Source organism: Amia ocellicauda, chromosome 18 (assembly GCF_036373705.1).
Source record: "Amia ocellicauda isolate fAmiCal2 chromosome 18, fAmiCal2.hap1, whole genome shotgun sequence".
Taxonomy (NCBI): Eukaryota; Metazoa; Chordata; class Actinopteri; order Amiiformes; family Amiidae; genus Amia; species Amia ocellicauda.
The window spans coordinates 11,042,125-11,060,115 of NC_089867.1; the positions used below are offsets into that span (position 1 = coordinate 11,042,125).

Consider the following 17,991-nt stretch of genomic DNA (forward strand, 5'->3'; position numbering starts at 1 on the left):
TATTACTCAAAGTATTTTAATTTACTGGCAAAATATTACAATTAAATGTAAGGTTGCGTAGAGAGTTTAGTGAAGCCATGTTGTGCTCATCGGCTCTATTTCGGTGACGTACAAGAAACCGGAAGGGGAGTGTTTGCACTCAGTTGGGCCTGTTTTGAAATTGGAAATATTAGGTTATTTTTATGCGATTGCGAAGGAAATCATTGTAGATAAATGTTTTTTGTTTTATTACTATTTTTTAATTAATGTGAATCGTCCATTAAAATCGGAAATATGAATGGGAGTTCCAACCCGCTGTTAGATAAAGAGGAGCATGTTTTGAAGCTTGGGGAGAGCTTTGAAAAGCGTCCAAAATCATCATTTCATACCATCAGATGTAAGTGATACAGTTGCTACCCTAAGAAGCACCTGGTATTACATGTTGCAAAGACGCAAAATTAAACTATTAAGTGACTACCTTCGTTCATATTCGTTAATTTATTTGTCTAGTTTGGAAACTGGTGGATATTATGATGTTAATGGTATTGTGTGTTACGTGTGGATTCAGTGGCTGCTGTACAGTTAGGACTATGATGCACTGCTTGGAGAGATGTTTACAAACTAACATATTTAATCTTTCAGCATTTGAACAGTCGTATTTTATAATATACATAATGAAATAAATACCAATTTGTATATATTCTGTGTATCATTCAGTGAACACTGAACTGAACACAGTATATAATATGAAATGTTCAATAGAAACGATAACTTCTCTTATGTGTGATTTAATTATTTTTTTTGCACACAAATAACTTAATTAAAATGAAAACTTTACGTATTTTACTTTATTTTAAGTTTTCACTGTCAGGGTTCAATAAAACCCCATATTTTAGGCAACTTCAAGTTTAAAATAAAATGTAGTTATAGCCCTCTTGTGTAAAAATATTGTCTTTAATTTGTGGTGCAGATGATTTTAAACCAGCGTCCATCGACACATCATGTGAGGGTGAACTCCAAGTGGGAAAAGGAGATGAAGTCACAATCACGTTACCTCATATTCCGGTAGGACGTGTATCATTAATGAGCTCTAATGTCTGAGATGCAAAATACTTGTTTATAACTGGTGTTTTGTTTGTAAACAATGAAAGCTAATAACTACATGTGATTTTTTTTGTAAGGGCTCCACACCCCCCATGACAGTGTTCAAAGGTAACAAAAGACCATATCAGAAGGATTGTGTGCTCATCATTAACCATGACACTGGAGAGTTTATGCTGGAGAAGCTCAGCAGCAGTATACAAGTGAAAAAAACCAGGTAAGAATGGATGCTTTGTTGTATCTAGTAAGGAAATTGTCTAATATTGACAGTGACAAATAACTATATATTTCATAAACTACAGAAAAAAATCCATGTAAAACCACTTACTACCTTTCCTTACCTACAATATACTCTGCTTGAATGTTGTGTCCATTCGGTTTGTGTGTCTGACCTCGCATGCTGTTGCTTTCAGAGCTGAAGGCAGCAGTAAAATCCAGGCGCGAATAGAGCAGCAGTCAGTCCGGGCCACTCAGCCTCCCTCGCAGTTCAGAGCCCCAACCAAGCCTGGTGCCGGAGCCAAGACCTCTCCCTCCAAGGACAACCCATCCCCTGAGCCCCAACTGGATGACATTAAGAGAGGTGGGTGCCTTATCCAATGGGGCCTATTTGGTCATTAACTCTGCCTTCTACAGATTCAGTGAGAAAAGCATAAAAGAGTAACAAACTTCATGAACCCTCCAGTCAGGCTTTCGCTCTAGTCAAGGTTGTCAATGACTTGCTGATGTCTTCTGATTCTGGGGCCCTTTATATCTTGGTCCCACTTGACCTTAGAGCTGCTTTTGATACTGTGAACCACCATATCCTCCTTGCTTGGTTGAAAAACATCCTCCTAGGCTGAGGAACACACTTTCTATTGCAATCTGTAATTCGGAGTCTTTATCTGTTTTTAAATCTCGCCTTAAAACACATTTCTTTTAAATGGCATTTTTATGATCTCCCATTGTTTTGTGATTATCTCATTGTTTACTGTTTCATGACTGTTTTATTGGTATTGTTTTATGATTGTCTTACTGTTAATTGGTTTGCTTTCTCCTTTGTAAAGTGCTTTGTAATATTCAGTTAGGAAAGGCGCTATATAAAATAAAGATTTATTATTATTATTCGGAGTTATTTATGGTACCTTTAGATCAGGCATCTCGCTGTGCATCTTTTTATTGCTTTAGAATTTCACAGTTAATCCTAATTAATTGCTGTATTGCACCCACTGTAAACAAACCTTCTGGCCAGCGTTGACAATGCAGCCGCGAGCAAGCGAGTGAGAGGGTGTTATTTTCTTGCTGTCAGAGCTGCGTGCGGAGGTGGAGATCATTGAGCAGATGAGCAGCAGCAGTGGCAGCAGCTCGTCGGACTCGGGCAGCTCCTCGGCCAGCGAAGACGACAGCTCCAGCAGTGAGGGCGAGCAGGAGGCCGCCCACCCCTCCCCCACATCTCACCAGCAGCACAGCGCCAGGAACCCGGCCTCCAACGGCACCGGGCGAGCGCAGGGCAGCAACCAGCTCATGAGCACGCTGAGTGAGTATTGCTGCCATCTTCGATCTGTGATTAGATTTCAGTTGCATATATTCCACCCCCTCCCTCAAAATGTCCCAATTCTTTATTTTGTGTGATAAAATTACATAACCAGACAGGAAAACATTCAGAGATTTAGAGGCTTTTGGGACTTTTCCTCTGTAAAGGTGGATTTTTATATAAAATGTTCACATACACCCTATTGATGTCTACGTAGTATCGTGGTGTACTGAGAAAATCTACTCCAAAAAGAGGACATTCACTACAGGTGCATACATCATTAGTGCTGTCTAAAAAAAAAGTAATGGTGTGTGGAGGATTACATGTACCTTTACAGATGATGGACTGTTGTTTTAATGTCGTTCAGCTTTTTCTCAAATCAGCTGATTTTGCTTATGGATAAAGGCAGAGATTCACATTCTACATGGTGGCAAAAAAAAGGCAGATCACTACAAAAAATCCACACCTTTTATTCATGTGGAAAAGGACACAACAAATGCATTGGTGAAGATTAGGTCCTGTCCTTTAGAGATAAGCTGAGGCAAAGATGAGCTGTTTTGTTGTGCCATTAATTTCCCTGTGGGCCTGATCTCATTACAAGCCTCACAGTCGGGCATAGCGCAGGAGTGCAGCTGCATCGTTAAAAGTGCTCAGCTTATTTTACTCTCGAATACAAAAAGGACAAGAATTTAATTAAAGTGACATTCTGTTTAAATGTTGGATAACGAAATGCCAGTCAGTGGCACTCCTTTGTTCACCCAACAATTATAGCTTTGAGTCCTGACCTTTGGCCTTCAGATGGGAGGTTTGGCACAGATTTGGCTGGCACTCTTCCATCTTACATATTAGCTCTGCTGTCTGCTCAGTGGGCTTCCAGTACAAACAAACCAAAAAAATTGGGAAGGCCTAACATTTACATATTTTATGGAGGATAAGAGTGCGTTTCCCTCTCCTTAATGTATTTTAAGAAACAAAATCCAAATGGTTTCTTCTAGCCGGCAAAGGGAGTTCGCTGGACTCGCATCGAAGATTAAAACTGGCCCGAAAGGCACTTGGTTTATGTCCGAATTAGACCTCTCCATGTCAAGGTTTAGTGGGATTTCATTAAGGCTGAATAATAATAAACCCTAAAGCAAATACATTTTCTGCAATATATTGATTCTGTCCGTGTTGTCTTTAGGGAACGACCTTCAGCTCAGCGAGTCTGGAAGTGACAGCGATGACTGAGCCCCTTTGCAGTGAATAGAGCCCTGAAGATGCATCACTATTGGCTCGTTTTATTGTGTTTTAATATCGCACAAAGCTGCCCATCTTTGAGGTGTTTTAGATTGTATTTTCTTAGCTGTATATTTTTTCTTTTTTTTACTTGAAGATGAAATCCTCTAACATGAGCAAAGTTGGCTTGGAAAATATGAATATGCATACTCAAGGAGGTTTAGTGTCACCGGGTGTATCAACGATGTTATTATAACATACGGACAAATCAACAATAATATGCTACTTGTTAAAACAAAAAAATATTCACAACTGTTCTCCTCTTACAGATCTAAAGGGATTGCTAAAAGCCAGTGTAGAAATACTATTGCACTTTGTGTTTTATATCAGGGTCACCAGGATGAAGCTCTTTTTAAAAAATATATATATATATATATATATATATATATATATATATATATATATATATATATATATATATATATATATTTCTAAACGTGTTCCACAATGTTAATTTGACGTACAATCTGGTGTTTTTTGTTTTTTTTTCCTCAAAGCACTTTACATGATTGAATTTAATTTCATCCTGATTGTTTTGGTATTGTCTTAGAAACAGTATAAGTAAACATGAGAATTTGAGAATTGAGAATTACTACCCATACGTATCCCTGAAGTGACAAGAGTGTGTACATTATAAGAGCTCTGATATTCTTTTATGGAATCACTTATTTTTTTAAAACGCTTTCATCTCAAAAATAATTCCTGTCAAAAAGCAGGCAGGTGTATCCTGAATGTCGTCCAAACAGGTCAATTATCAAATATGCTTGTGTAGGAGAAACAAAATGTTTAAAAGCTTTGGACTTAAATGAAAAGACCATTAAATGTAATTTGAAGAGATACATTTTAACCTATAAAATGGAATTCCATTACTTTATAGACCTGCAAATTTTTGTTTTAGTGTTGTAGAAAAAAAAAACTAAATCAAATGTATCCATTTAATTTTTACAACAAATACATAATCAGTTGCTAAATAAACTAGGCTTTATATATACTAGGCCTGATTCCCTGTAAATGCATCTTAAATGTTAAGATGTATTGTTTAAAGTATTGAAAAGAAACTAAAGAAAGCAAAAATAATGAAGAGTGTAGTTTTCAAACCATAGTACGTATATCAGTGCATTTTTGTATAGATAGGAGCGATTAACATATTCTCGATTCTAGAATTCTACAAGGGTTTGGACAAAACACAGGATTACAATGATGGGTATTCCTCAGTGATATAGAAAGTTTATATCTTACAAGTGTGTTTATCTGCAACAATTGCTCAATTTGATGCATCCCTTACATTCATAATGTATCATATCTGAATTCCAGGTTCCTTGTTAATAAGCTTTTCATTAACCATGTCAAATGTTTTAGTTATTATTATTATTATTATTATTATTATTATGTACTACTGATATTTCTTTAAAGTGTTATGTCCTGTATAAATTGTCTGCATTAAATTTTGCAAATCTATTTTTGAGATGTGAATATTCTACCATTGTTCTTAGAGATGAGTAGTTACCAAACAGTACAGAGTATTTTAATACCTACAAATGGATACCAACAGCTTTGCTTAACTATACAGTTAAGAGAGGGTTCCTCTGATTTTGTACACGGCCTCATTTCTCCTTGAATCAGCAACTGAACTGACTTCATGGATTAATTGTAATTGAAGGGAGGTCTTTGTCAAATTGGGTTAATCCCCTCTACTGCCGTAACAGCTGTCTTTTGCACTGACCTACTGTCATCATTGGCTGGAGTGAAGAGAAAAGTACAGGACAAGAGTTATATTCATAGAAACTCTGGCCAAATTCAAACTCTTACTTTCTACTCTCTTATATAGGGCCGGCTACTGATGCAGATTACATCATTGGGTACTTGCAATTTTCTTGAGATATTTAAACAAATGTAGGCAGGGACTTGTTATGGCACTGAAGCCATAAATGGCAGCATATCCAGCTGGCGAAACAGAATCGTGCATGTTCTGCATTATGTAACTTCTCTTTTTCAGTATGAAATGTGTTACAGAGGATTAAAGGAATGTTGCAGCAACGATTGAAATACTGGACTTAAACGCAGGGCTGACAGTGTCCAGACCACAGCAACCGCGAGGAACATGGATTGAGCCTGGAAGGTTGTTCGAATACTTCCATAGACATGAAGCTTCTGTGGTAAAATAATTACCAAGTCATTTGTGTAGGATTTAATTCAAATTTGTGCGAACTCTCCTTTGCCATCAAACAGGAATTTCTGAGCCTGCTCCTGGAGTAACGGTCCTCCACTTTCATTGCTTCTTAGTAGGTCATAATTATGTTGTCTGATTGATTAATTAATCACAGAATTCTGTTCTGGATTTGTCCAGTAAGTTGTCATTCCGCCACAGAGGTCTAAACCCATCATAAACACAAACTGATGAATGGCATACCGACAGATGGGAAGTGCACTTAATGCAACATAAAACACTTAAGGTTTGCATTGCTCCCAGTTGCTGCAACTTTTTGAATTCCAGACATCTGGTTTATGAAACAATACACATACATCAGAGCTGGAATCAGTTCACTACATTCTAGTCAGGATCTGAAGTTACTATTATTTTCTTATCAACTGGTAGAGGCAGTCCAAGCAAAGTTTTTCATTAAAAGCTTTAAGATCAGTGTACATAACCGAAAGGTAACGAGTTAGTTTCTAGAACAATCTGTAGTGCACACTTCTAAAATTGCTTGTAGACTAATACAAATACATCTACATTATTATTATTATTATTATTATTATTATTATCTTAAGATCATTTTAGATGCAAGCATTACCCCCAAAAAGTCATGCTGGATCATCGTTTGCAAACTGGGATCAAATTAAAATTGGTAGTAGTTCAATACTACAATGACGTTGCATGTCTTAATTATGAAACCAGCACTAATAGTATTTTTCGCAGTGTATTAAAAAAACACTGAATGTAATACCACTACAACATTATTATTATTATTATTATTATTATTATTATTATTATTATTATTATATAAAAAGCCGACAGGTTGACATCGCCGGGCAATCCCACGTCGGGATTGGTCAGTCTGGTCTCGCCGTTTACGTCACCGCGTTAGGACGTTACGTTGGCAATCAGTGCGCGTCTGACTGAGACCATCAGGAAACATCTCCTCATCCGTGCGGCGGCAGAGGAGCGCAAAATCCCGCCCGGCGTGCAGTATTGCGTGTTCACCCCAGCAGCGACCAAACCCACCATGCGGACGACGTGCTAGAGCCAGAGAGCCCCAGCTTGCGTCCAACGTTACCGAGGGTGTGCACGCATCTTCCCTGGGAAAGCGCCTCTCCTCTCCCCTCCTCCAGGTGCATCGAAACAGCTGACAAAGGATGGATTTCAAGCAGCTGGTGGACGTAGCCGAGAAATGGTGCTCCGGCACCCCTTTCGACCTCATTGCGGCCGAGGAGGTCGACGAGCGGCGCTTGGATTTTTACGCGGAGCCCGGGCTTTCCTTCTACGTCCTGTGTCCAGACATGCACGGTGGGGCTGATCATTTTGTAAGTAACTGTTCGGGGGGGATGGGATTGGGATGGGATGTGAGGGGAGGGGGGTGTTGGCTTGGGATCTCGGTCTCTGGGGTCCAATAAGATTCCGCACGGATGCATGAATGTAAAAAAGCACGGGACACGTTAAAGCAGCTGTCATATCCATCCCCTCTTTGCATGAATGCGGAACAACCAGTGTGCCAAACTGCATGTGTGGCGTTTTATTTTGATTGTGAAAGCAAAAAAGGCAATGACCCTTCAAGCTGACCAGCGTGTGCACATTGTGTCGCTGTGTTTGGCTCGGAGGTTTCACCCCTCCAGCCGTGTTTGTGCACACGGGAGCACTTGGGTGGGGATAGGACGTAGCAGGGCGCTGTATCCATTTTCGTGTTTGTTCTTCATGGCAGATCAGTAACACCTTAAAACAGTGCAGTTGTCGTTTTCTTTCTCTCTCTCTTTTCCTGTGTTGGTTTGCTTCTGTCATCGTTTGAGCATTGCTTCGTTTCCTTTATTTTGTGGGTGCTTTGTGCACCATAATGCTCAGGTAACAGTGGCTACACCACCTGTGGCACAAAAAAACACATTCAAACTAATGTCTCCTTTCAAAGCAAAGCCACACAGTTTTTAATTATTTTTAACCATTTATAATTCTTTTTTTCTTTATTATTGAACTTGTTTAATTAGTTGATATGTTGTGGGACAGGGTCTGGAGACTCTTAGCAAATGAATGCTATATAGGTTTCTTTGTGTGAGTGCAATATGTTGGTCCCATTGTACCAACATCTATGTCTCCAGCAATTGCCCAGTATGAGATGAACTGCATGGTGAAGGCTCTCCACATGCATTACACTGAAGCACCTAACCATAGTGACTCAAAACACGACTAGAGCTGTATTATGGGGTGTGCTACCCAAGTATTTCACACGGGTGTTTATGAGTGAGTTATCATACAGAATGAGTCGCTCTTCCTTGCTGTTCCTCTTATCCTGCCCTTCACCAGCTCTCTCCTGACAGGGCCCTACATATGTTGTGCTGTTTGGTTGTTTGTTTATGTATTTATTTATTTTTTATCCTCAATCCATCTAGGAGCTCTGTAAATAGCAACGGGGGTTGCCAGCACAACACTGTCAAAAGTGTCCAGTAAAAAGGCGCATGCTTTCAGGGAGATATTATGTAATGTGCTAGAGCACAGACAGGATGTGACACAGACTCCTGTTTAACATTTCAGTTTTTCAAGAAGAACCCAATTTATTCTGCACAACCTCTCTCGACTGTGACCTCTAAGTAATCTTAAAGAAAGGCTCCCCGGATTATAATTTTTTTGTGGGGCATTTCTAAATCTCTTCAGATAAATAAGCAGCTGCTGGATAACTTTTTGTTGTTGCTGCTTTGTTATAGAAAATGCTTATTTTTGGATAACGTCAAGGTGAAAAAAAATTTGAAGCAAAGTATCTGTACCAGACATACACCTGCATTATATACACCCGAACCTGCTTGTTGGGTTTTAGGTCATAAAGGCTCCGTTCCCTCTGTCATCTTGGAAGTCAGTGAGAAGTGCTCGCTCCGAATCATCCTGTATTTGAATATCACGTTATTCATCAGTGATAACAAATGGGTGACCACGAAAAAACACCCAGCCAGCACCTACACCCTAAGTGAGTGTAATATATCAGTGGGTGGAAGGAAATCATCATCACGTGTCTGTCGAGAGATAGGTACCAGTGCTGCTGTGTCAGTGCCTGTAACCTTTATATTGTAATGGGATCCATGAAAGCTGCCCACCAAGACACATAATAGATATGTAAATTGGAATGAGCTAAATTCTGGAAGGACATTTGGTAGCGCGCCCGTGTCACGATGCTCTTAAAACATTTAGCGTTCAAATGTGAAAAGCCCTTGCAGGGACAAGAGCTGGGAAACCCACCAGCGGGCCCTGCAGCAGGAAGAGGAGTGCGGTATGAATACGGGATGTTGTTGGTGGACAGGAGCTACCAGAACATGGTTTCTCGGGAAGAGACCTTTGTGATCGATGACCTTTCTTGGCTATTACCCACCTGTCTTGAAAAACCATTAGCGGAGCAGCAAATGCCCACACTCCTGCATAGTGAGCAAAGAAAGAAAATATGGCCGTACTGACTTACAAAGGGGTGTATCTGGTTAACAATTCTACATCCGTCTTAACAAAACCTGTTTATTTTCACCTGAGCATTTTCCAATGATCTCATCTAACATTTGTAGCTTTTTATGTAAAATGTGCCTGGTAGATTAAGGAGCTTTTTTCATGCATGTTTTTTCCTTTGTCCTGTTTCAGTGGCAAAACCTACATTGTTCATATTGACACACTTTCCCCGAGATAATTAATTTTCTCAGTATTCATAATGCGTCTTCTCCAGTGACACTTGATCACCCGAACAGTGTTGGAAAGGCTTTTACGAATATGCCGCTTGATATAGGAACACATCCATCCACAAACCGAAATCTCAATGCTTGTACCTGGAAGATAAGGTAGGGTTAACACTCTGACCCCATTATGTGTCGTGAGCGAGTGAAGAGGGCGTTGGAGATAACTTTACATCAGGACTGCAGTGCTGCCAGGGGAAAACCTCTTCCTTTCTTGAAAATAAATGACCTCGGAACAAAATCAAATCGGCATCAATGGGATGTACGATTAGGTCAGACTGTATAGAAACATCTAGAGGAGTGATTTGCACAGAATGAGTCACAAGGGGTGCAAATAATTACCAGTTTTTCAGGCATTGGATTTCTAATTGTGAAGTTTGAAAGACCAAACTCCCCTGTCTTGGACCGCCTTTTGATGAAAGGTCATCGGCCCACCCCTGCCAGAATTGTTCCTACTGGAGACGGATACATTTAGCTCTGTAAACCGCTTTCCTGGGAACGAGAAATTATCAGGATACAATTTGTAATTTTCTGTCTCTCTTCCCAGGAAGCAAAGGGTTAGTTGAGTTTGTTTGTCTCATCTGTTGCCACTAAGTATACCATGGTCATCCAAACCAAACCACAGCTCCTGCCCCCTCACAGACGGGCCTGAAGATGGGGAATGGAATCGAGGGAAAGAAAATGCCAAGTTTTGGCAAAGAGAAGTGCAGCTTTCTCCTAAGACAAGCTTCCAATGCTTTCCACTTTATTAAAGCACGATAATATGGAAATCGGTCGAGTGGAATGCAACAGGATGATAGCCCTTCCTCAGAGCAGTTTTTATTTTTTGGACGCTATTTCTACCTCCACTTATTTATAAGTTTAGAACTATTAGGATGTTATAGTACATGGCTAAGCTGTGAGGCCTTGTCATGTCACAGTTGTGTAACAGCCTTTTCTGAAAAAGCCTTTGGATAAAATAATGTGCATTATATTTAAGTGCTGCTGACTCTTTCTCTGGCACTGAGTATCACAGAGATTACACCAACAAAAGCAATTGAATTTGTATTAACGTTCATTCATGAATAATTTGTTTTGATTTTGTGTGCCTGTTTATAGGTGATAAGTGTACATTTTTATTTATTTATTTCCAGTAATGTCATGCCTTGATTAGAGGTATGAGTCAGAGCTTTAAAAACCTTTTCGCTGCTACTTTATCTAATGTTCAAGGACTAAGGGCAAGTGCAAACATTATACTGACTTCAGAACAACATGACCTGCCTTCATTTGAATAAAAGGATAGACCTCTCCCCAGGATTAAAGTCCCTTTCAAACAATCCTTCAGGAATTACGTTTGTGCTTGATCTGCAATTTGTGTGGTTTTCTATATGAGAGGTTTTCTCAGACCGTTCATGGCTCACTTCTTCAAGAATTGAAAAACAAAAAACAACAGCAAAAAAAAAAACTAATGTTCACACCAGTGGTAATATGTAGCTTTTTTTAGAAGCTGTACTCCGATGAACTCGGCATTATAATTCATTCCCCAGAAGAAATCGGATTTTGAAACTCAATTCACACCCTCTGTGAAAGGCAATTTGTGTCATCGTTGTACAACCCTATCATTAGCGCTTTGTTAGGATTGCTAACAAACCTACAGTAAGAGCAAAACTTTGTGTTAAACACAGCATTGGAACAGCAGGGCATTAATATTTCACACATCGCAGAGGACTGATACAGAACGAAGGCAAATTACTCTTTTGTTCAATTAAATCTCGGATGTATGAGTGGATTTTGCCTTTTTGCAGTACTCTCCAAAAACTAGTTTTGGATTGGTAAACCACACGGAACTGTGTTTGTTAAGGTCAGGGTGGCTCTGCTTTCAGTGACGGTAATGTATTTTCAGTACTACTTTCGCCACTATTTGCTCTTGTCCTAAGCTTTACAGAACTTAAAGGACTGATGTACAAATGCCATATATAATAAGAGATCTGAGCAGTGGACAGAGACAGATGGACGGATAGACAGCAAAGCTATACTGGAAGAAAAGGCAGTGGCAGTGGAGTGTATCGGATGGCTTTCAGTCCCATACTTGGACTGTGAGCATGTGCTCTCCTTTTAAATGTGTCCGAGTTTGTGAGTCACAGGATGTATCTCCTGCATGCCTGACGGTGACAGCTTTTCTTTCCCCAGCACGTGTGGAGTGAGAGCGAGGACTGCCTGCCCTTCCTACAGCTGGCTCAGGACTACATCTCCTCCTGTGGCAAGAAGACTCTCTTGGAGATCCTGGATAAGGTGTTTCGGTCCTTCAGGCCTGTAAGTGTCCCACCCCATTTTAGAGAAAAGAGAGCACACAGCGGCCTTCTTTTCATCTCCTAGGCTGTGTGACTTTTCCGTTTTTAAGTGGAAACAGAACTTTTGAAATGGACGACAGATTAAATTTGAATATGGCCATTTATAATATATTTTTGTGTCTGATAAAGACCTCTGTTCCGAAACCCACTGAATGATGAATGGATGAGTGAAAATTTGTCTTAAAAAAACACTCAAATTCTTGACATCTTTCATTTATTTCCCCCCAGTGACTGATCCCTTTTCAAATGAAGTATGTGTCTGGGACATTAACTGAGACATTAGCATGCCCGAGTTGTACTGGAGGAATGTAACAGCGTCCCCCTCGCCTTCTTTGCCAGACATGCTGTTTTAGTGTCTCATTTTTCAAAAGTCAGATGCCTTGTGGCTCAGATTAGAAATGGACTCTAAGTGGCTGTGGCAATGCATGAGTAAGTTAGGGATGTGATACAGTAAGGAGGACGGGAATCCAGTTTTTTATTAATGTATTTTTTGTAAAGAACTGTGAAAAGAGGAAGTACAGATCACTGCGGTATGACTCCAGTGCGAATCCTGTTCATGGAGCAGAGACTGTAAAAGCTTGCTTGTGCCTTGCCAGAGTCCCTTCAGGAAACCCTGGAGAGATGGCCTATTTCGGAGCGACAGCTAGTGAAGGTTTTGTACACATTCAATGTCACCTCTCTATTTCCGGAATACCGATATTGCGCTGTGGTTGGGCATCGCAAAACAAGAGCACGAGAAAGGTCACAAGCAGCCCGTTTTGGACAGTCCTCCTCACGGTTTTGCATAGATTGACTACATGGGATTGTTTCCCGTCCAGAACCTAATTAATTTAGCTCTGGAGTCCGCTCGCCACAGTGTTGCTCTGACCTCACCTCGCTGTCGTCTTGTTTCAGCTGCTGGGCCTCCCTGACATAGACGACGACGCGTTCGAGGAGTACCACGCGGACGTGGAGGAGGAAGAGCCCGAGGCTGACCACCAGCAGATGGGCGTCAGCCAGCAGTGACGGAGCCGAGGGCCGGGCAGGGGAGAGGGCGCTGGGGCCGCAGCAGGGACCCCGTGGGGGCTGCACCTTTCCGACACAACCAGGACAGCCAGCAAATCCTAACCCCTGTGTCCCTCTCAACTGCACAACAGTAACGCTTCCCAAGTACGCTATCAATAGGCTTAATACTCCAGCTGTCCATACACTTCTACACACGTCCTGTTCAAAACTGGGTGGCAGGAGGCTATTGTCAGAGGAACAATTTCTGGGACTTTTTGTTTTCCTTTGGTTTTATGATGAACAACATGCCAGTGGCGTGATATAGTATAAGCAGTCGATTTTAATTACGTTTTTATTTTAAACTTGCATTTGCTCCCCCTCTCCATCACCACTTCCATTTTTAAAATGTACGATAAGGTTTAATTTCCTGCAGATGGGTACTTACAATGCACCACTAAGGCATTGTCAATAATTGCTTTATTGTTAAAGGCAGTTAGTCGACACTGGTGTCAAATCAAATATTTTTCAGGTTGTAAAAGAAAAACGTGATATAGGTGACCGCGGACAGAGCTGCTCAGATAGTCATGTGAATGAAATCGAGTAAAATAGAATGCAGCGCAGGGATTTTATAAATAGGCAAGAGTCTGTTTTATCACAATTATAAATTACTACTGAAACTCAACACGGAGCCTGGGACAAAATGTTTTAAAGTATTTTCAGTGCTGTTTGGTTGAGGTGTGCATCAGCTTTACAATCTGAGCTGTGCAAATAGCAACCAAACCTTAATGTCCACATTTAACCACTTCCAAACTAACAAGCAAATAGCAGGGAAAAAATAAGAACTAAACACCTTGCACTTGATGATATAAGCCTTTTATACGCTATTCACTCAAGGTTACACAGTACGTAATTGTGAAGGAATGGCTGTTTAATTTCAGCATAATAGGAGTATTAGACCAATCAGGAAAGAAGTGTTCCCGACTTTAATTCAGTTGTTTCTGTATTGATTTAGTTGTAAAATTAGAAGAACTTTGTAATCCATCTCTCTGTGAGGTTTTCATTACCATTAACTGAAGGGAAGATACATGTGTCTCTAATATATATATATATAGAAATTGGTTCCAGTCCTGGAAGCTGCTGTATTTTGTCGATTTGTGTAGAGAAGGGCATTCTTCGGATTTTGAGTTGTCCTCAGACGTTTCATTTCCCTCTGATTTCACTGCGTCTCCTGAAATTATATCATTTTATTCTTCTCCAGTTTGTGTATAGTGAAGTAGTGATGGCTAAATGGCACTTTGCATTTGAATTGTAATTTGCTGAAAAGCACTACAGGAAAACGTAAGTGGCACTTGACTTGGAGTAATCAGAAATGTTTTGCAGTCGGTTGATGGCTGGCGGAACACTACAGAGCAGTAGAACAAAGGGATTTTTAATGTCCTTCTTTAATGTAATTAAACTGAGCTGTGTGCTATTGCTGAAGATAGGGTGGTTCAGTGGGTGTGGAGAGTTAGCTGGGATAGGAGAATATGAAATGGGACACACGGTACGTTAAACCGCACCAGAACCAGAGCAGACCGCAAACCCATTCCTGAGGTCCACAGTCTTAAATCAAGGTATCTCTTCAGACACCTCAGACCACACCAAGCAAACGGTATATCAAAAGAAAACACTTCTTACTGAGGATTTATGTTGGAGTTTATATATTTTTACTGTTTTAAAAATATCCACTACACTGCACAAACGCAAATAGTAGATCTGGATCAGAAAAAGAGTTTTAAATCATCTTATTAAGAGACGACTTGCAGGATAAAGGCAGTATGGTTGCCAGTGGAGACTTAATAGAATTAAGGAAATTTGTGCATTTTTAAATCATGGGTGCAAAGAAATGTTGGAAACAGAATTTTCCGCTTTAGTTCGGCCCAAAGCAACATCAGTTTTACCCCCTGACGCTGTGCAAATTAAAAATACAGTAGAGACTGGGTGTGTATTTGGTCGAGGGATACAATCATGTAATGGACTTGTAATTGGCGTTGGGATGTAATTAGTCATTTTCACAAGCCTTGATGTTAATGGTAGGATCAAACACTTTTAACAGTGACTTCAATAAAACCCTTTATTCCACGCTAGTATTGGGGTTTACTTTGAAATGGCATCATACACATTAACACATTCAGAATGGGGAAACAAAAAAAAAAAAAAGAAACCTGACTTATCCTTAACCACGTTGCCTCTGCTTCTGCCAATTAAGCCTTGCTGCCTTTTCTCAGCTGCAAGGGAGTTCCCATGGACCCATCCCTGCTGCCCTTTAAATCCAGTTTGACATAATGGACAGTCTCGTCTGGGGCCCGGTACTGTAGATAGGTAATGGTGCTAATGACCACACACTTCGACACGAGGATTAAACCCGATGCTGCAGCGCTGAGATGACGTCAGTGCTCAGACAGCATGCCGCTCCTTTCTGTGGCCGATGACAGAGGTCTCGATCCCTGGCTCAACTTGTGGTGTTTTTCTTGGGTTGTTTGAAGAGGCTTTTTAACCGCCAGGATGACCCTAGTTATGTATTAAAAATAATATTTAAACCTACGATCTGATGGGGTTCATCCTCTGCATGGTAGCGAAAGGTAAAAGTAGCTTGAATGACTCAGAGTATTGATTTTGAAGATGTGCCCTGTGCACTACTAGAGTAATCTGTCCCTGGAGTTTGTTCCTTAGCTTTTCTGGGATTCTTGGCATATTTGATTTCTCAGTTGGGTTTTTCACTCGTGTAAGTGAGAGATGAGTATTTGCCTGCGTTTTATTTTTATTTTTTATTCATTAAACATAATCATTCTTCTCGAACTCCTCGGGTGTCCCTGTGCTTCTGAAAATAATAACTAATACAAAACCAGTCTGTTAGTAAATGTGCTTGCCAATAACATACCCTGCAGGGTTTGCTAATGGTCTTCGCAGAAACCGTTTAATTTATGCCCATTCACTCCCCTCGGTTAATTGTTTCTCTGATAATACTCGGCAAAGAACAAACGTGGTACAAAAACTCACTCCGGCCTTAAGAAACAAGAAAGACATCATTCCTAATTAAAATGATTTTTTTCCCTTTCTCCCATGCATATTGACTTTATTGAGCAATCTTGCATATCGGTATATATTTTCAAAAGCAGAACAACACTGTGGGTCCAGACATAACCATTGCCTGGTGAGTTTGATTGTAAACCGTTGCCATACAGCTCCTAGTTTCCATGCGCAGGCCTTGAGCACCTAACTGTGCCGCAGGTGAAACGTCAGGGTCGTCCCCCAACAATGTGTGGCCCTTAACTTGTGATTCCTCTGGATTTCTTTTCTTTTCTTAATTTGATTTTTAATTTGCTGTGTCGCAGCTGCCTACTACCTGTCCTGGGTGTTTACTGTACCTGTAATTAAATGCAATTAATATAAATTAAAGTCTCCAGTGAGATCAAGCTTCACAACACTGTCGTGGGATTTTGCCAGTCTTGTTTCATAGATTTGTTTTGGCCATCTTGCTCTGGCACTGGATCTGCTCATGGCTTTTATGAACTTTATGAAAGTACACCTAGGGCTTGTTTAATTTGTATTTCTTTGCTTTTTTTTTTTTTTTTTTTTTTTTTTTTAATCTGATTTACAAGTTTGCTTGTTTTAAATGTCGTCCCCACCCTTCTCTCTGTGTTTTATGTTTTCTACTCCAAGTATGAAAATTCTGGTTTAAAATATATATATTGAAAGGATAAGTGTGCTTGTGTGGTTCTTGTTGGTCTTCATGAAGTCTCTTCTGTATTTGGTGTCCGAACATACGAACACACGGAGAGAACCTTTTACACAACGATTAAACACTAAACTGGTATTGGTGACAGTCGTTTTCATCGACTTGTAGGAAATGTAGGAGTGACTTATTAAACCTACACTCAAGTTTTGTTTTTATCAAAACCTCTTCTGTTCTACATCTAGGAATTACAGATTTGAAATCTCTATATATGAATATTATATAGAAAGCAGTCAGTGATTTGCACAGCTCATGTAAAAAAAAGAACTTGACTTGGCTACTTTTTCCTTCGATTCTGTCCAGCTCTGTGGAGGCTTGTTGTGTTCCAGACACCAATAAAGCTCTTTATTTGGGGCAGGTAGCTTATTGTGAGGGCCATTCAGTGATAGTGCCTGCCTCAGCTGTAATTACTGAGCGGCTCACAGTGCAGCACCAGGATTGCTGACATCACACGGCATCGCAGACAGACCGGCCAGCCCTGTCTGTGTAATTCATACAGCGGCACAGTTTAAATCCCGGAGAGCAGCTAGCGGGCCAGACTGGGGTCAGCCGAACAAAACGCTCTGTAAACAAAGCGCTGACGGGGTCGCATCAGTCAGGACTGTTATTGTGTGTGTGAGTGAGTGAGTGAGTGAGGAACAAAACGACACAATGTCCTACAGAATCGTTGTGATAGGGTGTCCTAGGCAGAGTGTTAAACGGCTTCAGAATCGGAAATCTAAGGATAGCAGCTCACACAACATGTAGCCAGAGTCTCTGAAGAAAGCTGCTGTCAGGGTCTCTCAGTTATTGACTTTGCTGATTTTACAGAGATAACAGGAGTTTGCTACCTCTCCAGCTAAAACTCAACTGCAGCTCTGAACTGGTGCCAAGTGCCGTTAAAAAGCGTGTGAAGCGAACAAGACGAACACCAAGTCGGACCGGTGTGCCTGAGAGTCTTATTTGAATTTGTCATTTCAGTTGCAGATGCTGTAAGATTGACACTCTCAAACTCAGACTATTCATGCTGTAAATTCTTGACACCACCAGTACAGTTTTATCACATGAGCTTTGTGCAAATTCCTTTCAGAGGCTTTCACAGCAGATACAGCCTCAAATCATCACTAAGTATGCCGATAGCGGGAAGA

General features: G+C 40.4%; 2 protein-coding genes across 2 annotated transcripts; both read left to right on the forward strand.

Moving 5' to 3' along the window:
* The first annotated feature begins 106 nt into the window (after positions 1–106).
* On the forward strand, positions 107–5,323 carry eaf1 (ELL associated factor 1). Its single transcript, XM_066690637.1, has 6 exons — positions 107–376; positions 950–1,044; positions 1,161–1,297; positions 1,494–1,660; positions 2,366–2,593; positions 3,771–5,323. Exons 1-6 carry the CDS (start codon positions 274–276, stop codon positions 3,815–3,817), a joined length of 777 nt encoding a protein of 258 aa, XP_066546734.1. The 5' UTR covers positions 107–273; the 3' UTR covers positions 3,818–5,323.
* A 1,636-nt stretch (positions 5,324–6,959) lies between these two features.
* Positions 6,960–16,832, forward strand: mturn (maturin, neural progenitor differentiation regulator homolog (Xenopus)). Its single transcript, XM_066690627.1, has 3 exons — positions 6,960–7,387; positions 11,945–12,067; positions 13,000–16,832. The coding sequence occupies exons 1-3, from the start codon at positions 7,220–7,222 to the stop codon at positions 13,108–13,110; spliced, it is 402 nt and encodes a 133-aa protein (XP_066546724.1). The 5' UTR covers positions 6,960–7,219; the 3' UTR covers positions 13,111–16,832.
* The last annotated feature ends 1,159 nt before the right edge of the window (positions 16,833–17,991 follow it).

Coding starts and splice junctions, on each gene's coding strand:
- eaf1 (XM_066690637.1), top strand. CDS start 274: ATGAATGGGAGTTCCAACCCGCTGTTAGATAAAGAGGAGCATGTTTTG. Junction 377..949: donor ATCATTTCATACCATCAGAT/GTAAGTGATACA, acceptor TTTGTGGTGCAG/ATGATTTTAAACCAGCGTCC. Junction 1,045..1,160: donor TCACGTTACCTCATATTCCG/GTAGGACGTGTA, acceptor TTTTTTTGTAAG/GGCTCCACACCCCCCATGAC.
- mturn (XM_066690627.1), top strand. CDS start 7,220: ATGGATTTCAAGCAGCTGGTGGACGTAGCCGAGAAATGGTGCTCCGGC. Junction 7,388..11,944: donor ACGGTGGGGCTGATCATTTT/GTAAGTAACTGT, acceptor TTCTTTCCCCAG/CACGTGTGGAGTGAGAGCGA. Junction 12,068..12,999: donor TGTTTCGGTCCTTCAGGCCT/GTAAGTGTCCCA, acceptor GTCTTGTTTCAG/CTGCTGGGCCTCCCTGACAT.